The sequence below is a fragment of the Numida meleagris genome, chromosome 26 (assembly GCF_002078875.1).
Source record: "Numida meleagris isolate 19003 breed g44 Domestic line chromosome 26, NumMel1.0, whole genome shotgun sequence".
NCBI lineage: Eukaryota > Metazoa > Chordata > Aves > Galliformes > Numididae > Numida > Numida meleagris.
In genome coordinates, this window is record NC_034434.1 from 3,243,737 (window position 1) to 3,252,961 (window position 9,225).

Consider the following 9,225-nt stretch of genomic DNA (forward strand, 5'->3'; position numbering starts at 1 on the left):
ACTTGGGATTCCACCACAAGGGATGCAACACGAGGCGTGAAGCGAGCAAATGGAACAGCTGGAGAACTCAGGCTGGAGCCCACCCTTCCAGCGCGGACTTGCAATCTGAAATCCACGTCTTCCACTTGGTGTGCGTGAAACCAAAGGATTGCAACACCTCCCCCCCAAAAAAGAGAGATCCATGCCCGATGATTTTCATCACAATTCTAAGGTTTGGGGTTTTTCGAGGTCTTCTACAACACAGAAACATCAGGATGAGAAAATCTTTTTATAAGAGTACTTGTAAAGACCTTTATTCAATCTACAAATCCAAATCTCTCCGGATTAAGAATTCAAGATGCAGAAATAGTTGTCCAAATTGCAGACAATACTGGATTTAACAATAGACTGGGTCTGTAAAAAATGAACTCTTCTGAGGACAGAGGAATTTCCAGTGCAGCACTGTGCTGCAGAATAAGAAACTTTACGTTTAAGTGGAGACAAATTCAGAGGCCCCTTAGAAAGGCAGTGACCTACTCTTAGATTTTCCTTGCCCCCTACAAAGAGCGCAACCTGCTAGAGAGCATTTAAAGGGACTGAGGGAGCCAGGAGATGGAAAAATGCTCACCCTCCAGCTCTGAAAGACGAGGCATAAAATTCAGTGTGCAGATACAGATACCGACCACGCACAGCGCAGCACGCTTCTGATGCTCTAATTGAATTGTGGACAAAAAGGTTTCTCACGTTGGCGCGGAGGCCCTGGCTTAGAGCCCGCTCCCTCTGATCATGGAGATGATCAAGAACAGACACACCTGGAGGAACAACACCAGCACGGAACCACAAACCAGCCGTGCTTTGCTTCTGAGCCTTTCATCTCATGAGAACCTGCAGCACGGTGCCACCAGCCCCGCGTGGACCAGCCAGGTGGAGGAGAGAGTTTTACTGCAAGGGGAACCATGACAAACCTGCTCTTAGATTTTGCTGAGAAAATTCTTTTCTGGAGGACAGGTCATCTTCTCACGGAGAGCATCTCGTGAATGCCATCACTACAAAGGCAAAAAGCACCTCGCTGCACAAGGTACAACCAGTTAAAGCCTGCAGACACAGCAGCTGCCACCCCGCTTCACACCCTGCCCTGCAACGCGATAAATCCACTCTCCACCAAGAAGCAGCTCACCAAGGGCAAGAGGAGGAAAAGCTCCTGAATACCAGCCTACAAACGGCCTCAACGAAAGCCATTTTGCCATAAGGCTGACACACTCCCAAGCAGAAGATGAGCTAAGATCGGTATCTGCAATGAAGGAATGAGTTTCAAAGCTTGAAGCTTGTTGCTTCCCACGGAGCTCCGGCAGGCTGCCCTGTAACACACCGCAGACCTTGGGATGCTTTGGTGGTGATGCTTTCCCAGCCCAGCACATCCCCTTTCCACGCTCAGCACTTGCTGCTGGGAAGGCAAATCTCACCAATCTCAACAGGAGATCACAGCTAAAGCTGCTCCCAAAAAGTTTTTCCGACGGAACACCGTGCTCAACTGAAGAGCTCAAAAGGCTGATTACTCAACTATTGTGCACACCACAATGTTCATTTAGCACAAAAAGATGAAATCACTCTTGCCTTAGTGCTACATAGCTCCTTTCCCCTGCTCGTGTTCCAGTTACATTTCCTCCTATGGACACGCTGAGCCCAGGGGCAGGGGCCGTGAGCGTGGTCGCACCTACATTATTCTTCTGAAAGTGAGAAACAATGAAGACTTCTGCAGAGCTGTGCCAAATATGACTCAAAGATGCTGCGAAGCCATTTATTTTCTCCAGCAGGAAAGGACTTGATGGAAAAACTTTTTTCAGGGCATGAGAAACAGGATTTGGAATGGCTGCAGTGGAATGCCAGCCTACCTGAAGTGCAGCACCGGGTGCACCAGAAGAGACCTTCTGCAGCCAAAACGAATCCTCTGGGGCCCTTTCAAGTCTAGGTAATTACATCTTGCAACTCTGCTTCAGAATACTTCCCTTGATGCAGCATTCAGCTCTGCTTTCAGCGTTTTACCCTCTAAAAATAGTCAACTGAAATTACTTCAGCTCTCTTCTAAGATGCAGCTTTTTAAGGATTCCTAAACACGATGAGAAAAGTAAAAAAAAGTTTTATTAATCCGTACCTAAGAGGAAATTACGGTAGCCGAGTCGTAAAACTACCACTGCCAAAACGAATGGGCCCACTGGAAAAATCCACTTCATTCCAGTGACCATCCCAACTACACCCACCTGCAGCAGTCACACGTGCTTCAGAACAGAACAATTTGCAAGGACAAGTCAACCCTTTTGTAACTCTAATTAATACCATCACTTTAGTCCTACGAATTACAGAGCTGTAGGGGAAAGGAGCAAAGATCCTACTCCTTCACTGGTGCCACGAGGGTACCCGACTGAGCAGCAGCAGGCTCCAGCACTCAGCACAGCCTTTAATGCTCACGTTACTCAAATTCAGACCTAATTTAACGTGCTGCAAATGTAAACACTGCAAAGCTGGGTAATACGACCGTGTATTACACTCACCAACTCCTGCCCACCTCAAGAGACGCTGAGCACAAATACTACACCTATTACAGCTTAATGTTTCAAGGTTTACATACTGGAGTGTCAATCTTTAACCGGCGTGTAGCGAGATCGGAAGGCTGCATATCTTTAGCTTAGCTCATGCTGCCTTATCAGCCTATTAAAAGCAACAGATACAGGTTAAACATTGCTAAATATAACAGAGTACCCCTAAGACACATTAAAGGGACTGGGACAGACCCGTGAATGAGCCACGCACCTTAGGTTGTAAATTCCTTACGGTAGAAGACAGGTTGCTTTGCAACCTCGCTGCAGTTTGTGAGGGGTGAATCACTGCTGCACTGTGCAAAGCCAGCAGCAGGAAGGCAGGGCTGCACCTAGGGCCCTGCAGGGACAGGTGAGTGCGAGGAGCTGTGACAGCGCTGAGAGCTTCCTCCTGGACACTCACAGAGTGCTGAGCTCCAGCAGCCAGATGTTGTGTTTCTGCTGCTCGTTACTCACGCTTGCCTTTCAGCACGGTGCAGGAGAACGGGCCGACACCACATCCCCTCTTTGTCCCGCGCCTTCCAGCAGCAGGATGGCAAAGCACTGAGGGACAGGAGTGCTCCGCGCTGATAACCGTGCCCCGAGCACCAGGGCTGCGAGAAACAAATCTCCAGCTAACAGATGAATCGAGTAGATTAACCGCTTCCACTCAGAACAAAAAAAAAAAAAAACCCACAACAAATCTTCATTGTGCTCATTCAGAAACATCCACACGCCCAAATGAACGGTTCAGAACTGCAGGGGACAGCCCAGCTGCTGGAGGGGCACAGGACCACAGCAGGCAGCACTGCTCCAGCTCCAGACCCACTGCCAGCACACAGGGTCTGCTCCTGCCCAGCCACGTCCCGTCCTGGCTGGGACCAAAGGGCTGGTTCACAGGGAACCTGCAAAGATTCCCGGGTTTTAAACTGTGCCAATGGAAAACTGTCAGTTTATATAATTGTTACATAATTCCATGGGCTTCCAAAATGTTCCTGCGACCACAATTTACGCGATTTAAAAACCTCAGGTAACCACTCCAAACTTCACATTTAGGCTGCCGCATACTTAACATGCTCAGATTCAAAAGGCTAAGGTATTAAATGTTATCAAGAGACAGATTAGAGCATTGTTCCTTTATCAAGGAACAACAATTTACTAGACAGAGGGCCATTTCCCTAACTTGAAAACTTGAAGTGCCATAATAAGCTACAGGCACGTATTCTTTCTCTTTAAGCCTCTGGAACCAGCCTGGTCACTGCTGACACTGAAGCAACCACCTTATCTTTAAATCATAAAGGGCTTTACCCTCTGACTCTTATCTCAAGAAGCCATGGAAGAGATGTATCATTTATTCCTGGGGCAAAAAAGCAAAGCGTTAAGTTCCTTACACACGCCTACCTAAGCATAGTGCCCCAAAGCCCACGCTGGAGGGTTATTACACATCTTCCAGGGCCTGGTGCTCAAGTGGAAAGACGTAGCAAACTCCACACAGAAGGCTGCCAAACCCTGCTTACAGCCAGCAACACAAACTCACTGGATCAAGAGATTGCTCCTGGTATCTCGACGAAGAATCACAGCCTTCACTAATCCCAGCCTGCTGTTAAAAATGCAAAATAGCAAACAAACACTTTTGAAGTGGATAACGAAGTTCCCATAATTCTGCAATTAATCTTGATTGATTTCAGTGTCGCAATTTCAGCACTCACCCTGCAAGTCAGAAAGCATCGCTCCTTTAAGTATTTAAGGTGGCTTATCGCTCGTCCAGCCACAATCATATTGGAATAGGGCAGAGGGATTAATGATTATCGTTTATTAATTATCAAAAATGACCGCTGGACTTTCAGGAAGGGGCAGTGTCTCTAACGATTATTTTCATTCCTTACCCAAAATCTTGAAAATTCAGTTTGTTGTAATGTTCAGTTACTTCCACCTCGATGCCTGCCCAGGGCGTGCCAAAACTCTCAGGGATGCTGAGAATAGGATGAACCCTATTTATTAGGAGCAGCTAGAGAAACGGTCAGCAAGCCCTCACACGGCCCAAAAGCACAAAAAATAAATTGTTTTTTTTCTAGATTCAACCTCAACCCAGCAACAAATAACTAGCAAACGTTAGCACGTTCTCGTTAAGCAAGCCATCCCCTTGCACCAAAAGCACCCTGTCCAGCTAGCATTGTTGGAGAGCCGGTTCTTCTTCTCTCCATTAGGTGCAGAAGTTACCCTCTCATTTTCTGGAACATGCCTTCACCCCACACTGGGGACACCGGCAGCCGAGCCAAGCTTCAGATCTGCAGCGCTCCCCACATCCACCTCGCGCACGCACCCGGGATGCAGCCTGGTCATTCTTCGGTCTACGGCTGTTACGTTACTCAGAGATTTAAGAATAAAGATGATGGGTCATTTTAGAGACTTTTCAAAATATCCCCTTACTTTCTCCTGTTTCTCTCTCCCATGGGAACGACACGCTGACCACAGCGAGAGCCGAGTTGGTGACAACCTTGAACCCTCCACATCAGTGCTCTTCCTTATGCCCTCAGCTGGTCAGAAAGTCCAGAATTCTGCACTGTCAGGTGGTATCCTCTGCTCTAGGAAATCATTGAGCAATCCCCTGAACAGCAGCAAAGAGCATTAACACATCCCAGTGGGGCTAAAATCCGCAAACCCCACACCAAACCCGTAGCAAGGCTCCGAACCGACACGATTCCTGGAATTAAACGAAGTTTCCACGGCTGCAACTCGGCACCACTCTCTCCCAGCAGCCAGGCTGGCTTAAAAACCCGCCGCTCCCCTCCCCCCGTGTTATTTTTAACCGGGCTGATTGCAGTGATCCCATTTGCAGCGCAGCCCCACAGCTGTACCGGGGCCGAGCAGCAGCACTTGGGCGCGAAGCCGGGAATCGGTTGCTTGGGACCGAGGCGGAAGGGACGGGGAATGCCTCCAGCTCGGGAGGCAGCACGCTGCGGGAGGACCGGTGCCTTACCGACACCGACACGCAGATTTACGCCTCTTTTTTTTTTTTTTTTTTTTTTTCTTCTTTTCAGGATTTCTTCCACATGACACAAACTTACTCATCCTCTCTGCGGGTCCGCGGTCACGAGGGCCCCCCGCCGCTCAGCCCCCGGCAGGGTCCGGCGGTGCTGCCATCCAGCGCCGCTACCCGCGGGGCTCCGACCGTCCCCGAGCCCCGCACGGCAGCACCGCAACCCCCCCCCACCCCGCGGCGCTCCCTCTGCCCGCAGCCCGCGCGCGGCCCCCCCCGCACCCTCCGCCTCACGCCGCGGCCTACCCCGACCCCCCGCACCCCGACCAGGCCTCAACGGGGCGGGGCCGCTCCCGGGGCCCTCCTGCACCTGCCCGGCCTTCCCGGGAGGGGGGGAAGCTCACCTGCACGGCGGCCTCCAGCTTGCCCTCGAAGGTGAAGTCGATGAGGTCGGGCTTGAGGCACAGCCCGTAGTTGAGGGGGCTGACGTCGGCGGGGAGCCGCTCGAAGGGCCGCTTGGCCGGCATGGCGCGGGGCGCCCCCCCGCGGCGGGGCGGTGCGGCGGGAGGAGGAGGAGGAGGAGGAGGAAAAAGAAGAGAGGAGGAGGAAGGAGGGAGGTGGGGGGGGCTGCGAGCGGCGGCGGCCCCGCACCGACACAGCGAGCGGCGGCGGCGGCGGCGGCGGCGGGAGGGAGGCAGGGAGGGAGGGGCGGGGGCGCGCGCGCGCTCCCGGCACGAGGAGGCCGAGAGGAGGGAGGAGGAGGAGGAGGAGGAGGAGGAGGAGGGGAGGAGGGACAGCGCGTGCGCGCGCCGCGGCGACCACGCGGCCGCGCACGTAGAGCGGCGCGAGCGCGTTGCGTAAGGGGCGCGCGCTGCCCCGCCCCGCGGTGCCGGAGATGGGGCGGCTGCTGTGGGGGGGGGGGTTAGTGGTCGTGTGGCACGGCCGGGGCTCTGCTCTGCTCTGCTCTGCTCTGCTTTGCTTTGCTTTGCTTTGCTCTGCTCTGCTCCACCCCCCCCCGCAGCTCTGTCCCTGCCGTGGCCGTGCGCTGTATTCTATCCTCGTAAGGACAGAATCGTAGAATTAGCGAGATTGGAAGAGGTCTCCAAGACCCCTCCCTCCCCAAACCCAACCCTGCCCCTCGTAGCTAACCACCTCCCTCAGTGCCGCATCCCCGCGGTGCTGGAACACCTCCAGGGACAGTGGACAGTGACACCCCCCCCCCCCCCCCACCCCCTGGGCATCCTGCCCCGCTGTCTGACCGCTCTTTGGGGGATAAATCCTTCCTAACACCCAACCTGACCCTCCCTGCTGCGACGTGAGGCCGTCCCGTCCCATCCTACCACTGATAGCAGGAGCAGAGAGCAGCTTGCCTCGCTGCAAGCTCCTGTCAGGGGTTGTGGGGTGGGATAAACCTCCCCTGCCCTCCTCCGCTCCAGGCTGAGCCAGCCCAGCTCCTTCAGCCTCTCCCCACAGAGCTCTGGGCCCCTCTCAGCTCCGCTGCCCTTCCCCAGACACGCTCCTCCATGTCCTTCTTGGAGCGAGGGGCCCAAAACCGAGTGCAGCACTCGAGGTGCGGCCTCGCAGCGCCGAGAACGGACGGACAATCCCTTCAGCTCCGGTATCTGTGAGCTCAGGGCCCTTTTGCTGCATTTCAGCGGCCTCTCAGCCCCCTGGGCCCAGATAAGGCAGCTCAGCACCGCTACCCCCACCCATCTCAGCCCCACAGAGCTGTGGGACCAGCTGAAAAACACTCAGCCCAGCTCCTCGGGCACGGCCTGCGGTCCCACCGGGCATAGCCGGGCCTTGTGGAAGACGCAATGTGAAGAATCCGCCTTCAAAAGCTCCGTGCGCAATACAGCCAGCGGTATTTACAGGGCCATAAACGTCCCAAGTGGGTGCTGCTGGACGGACGGCCGGTTTCGTGACAAACACCAGCAGGAAGTTTAAAAATCCTTCATAAAGCCTTTATATGGGAAAGAAAAGGGCGAAAAATGGAATTCCAGCGGCCCCGGCCCTGCCCTGTGCTGAGCCGGTTCGGCCCCGGAGCCGCTCCGTGGGGCCAATAATTGCCTTCTGCCGCTGGAAGCCGTGAAAATCCACCAAAAAACAAAAGATTTATTCTTGCCGTGACATCTCGCTGTTTCAAATGTAAGCAAGCACCAGGCAAAGCGGGAGCGGGGATGTGCTGAGGGCAGGAGGAGACTGCAGCCCCAACTGGGGCGCAGACACAGTACAGATGGATCTCAGCACAGCGCTGCAAGGACCGGGCGGCCCATGGGCAGCGTGGGATCACCCGGGGCTCCACGGTGCTGCACTGTGCTTCGTTGCCCTGAGGAGCGTGAGGCAGATGGCACGGAGCAGCCTGGGGATGCGTTGCGGGCTCCTGGCTCCTCCAGGCCCGCAGGACGCACGGACACGTGGACGCAGGCCAGAGGGACGGACGTGCTCTTGGTGCCACGTCCCTGGGCACAGCACGGGATAGAGGACAGAGCTCTGATCGCCAGCCCAGGCTGCGAGCGGGTGGCTCGGTGCCGTGCTCCCTGCGGCGGCGGCTGGCCCGCACCGCTGCATTGTTCTGTGACAGATGCTGCTGTCAACAAGCAGCACGAGAGAAAGAACGGAAAAAAAAAGGAGAGGGAAACCTGGCGAAACCTCCGCCGTGTCCTGAGCAAACTGGGTTGTCTGGGAGCAGCAGCATGGGGAGACAGCTGGGCTCTGTGATGAGCCCCAAGTCTGCACCGAGCGCTACCCGTGCACCATTTTAATCGGGAAAATGGGGGACAAGGGGAAAAACCAAGCATAGATGCCAGCAAGGCTTTTCCTTTCTCCCCTTTTCTGCCTGAGTTTTTGCCATCCCTGCCAAGAGCGGGAGCAGCTGGAGGGCACCAGCTAATCCTGCCTCGCAGGTCCGGCCGTGGCTTAGGGCAGGAATCTGTGGCATTTGGGAGCAGGGGACGGCTCTGGGAGCCGTGGGGCAGCGGGAGCAGGGCTGGGCGTTCCGCACCGCTGCATTTGCTGCGTGCCGTGCTGCACCGTGCCGTGCTGCACTGTGCCGTGGCAGTGCGTGCCGGGCCGCCCGTTGTCCTCCCGTTGGCCAAGTACCTGGGGCGGGTTGCACAAGCACCTCTGTAATGCAGGGACGGAGCCAAAAGCGGCCAAACCCTGCGCGGAAAAGCTGGAAGCAGCTCAGCTCTGGGTGCTAAGCATGCTCTGCTTTTTCCAGTACACCCATCCCTCCAAACCCCACCCCAGGGCATGCTCCCCAGTAGGGTGAAATGGGGCAGATTTGCAAGGAGGGGTCACGCGCTGGCTGGGGCCGCAGTCAATTATCATCTCTGGAGGCCACCACCAGCATCGCTGGAGCAGACTGCAGCGTGTGCCCGTGCTCTGCTCCCCCCAGCTGCTGCAAGAACCCCCTGTGGTGTGCGGGGGGGGGGCCGGGCCCGATAGCAGCATGGGCTGGGATCAACGGTCTCGAGCACAGAAGAGCCGTCACTACACATTAACCAGCTGTCCGATGGAGCAACGCTTCCTCCTGGCCAAGATCAACAGTCCCCGGGAGCACGGCCAGGAGATGGGAGCGAGCTGAGCCAAGCTGAGCTGAGCTGAGCTGAGCTCAGCTGAACTGAGCTGGGCCGAGCTGAGCTGCTGGGCGGCCCTGCGGCTGCACGGGGGGCACGGGGCGGGGGGGGG

General features: G+C 55.3%; 1 protein-coding gene across 1 annotated transcript in view; it reads right to left on the bottom strand.

The window, feature by feature from the left end:
• Positions 1-6,204, bottom strand: part of NPEPPS (aminopeptidase puromycin sensitive) — a gene marked incomplete at its 3' end in the record, with an annotated part of 28,645 nt that extends 22,441 nt beyond the window's left edge. The window contains exon 1 of the mRNA XM_021377622.1: positions 5,937-6,204. Within this exon, the coding sequence (XP_021233297.1) occupies positions 5,937-6,059 (123 nt within the window). The remainder of the gene's footprint in view (positions 1-5,936) is intronic.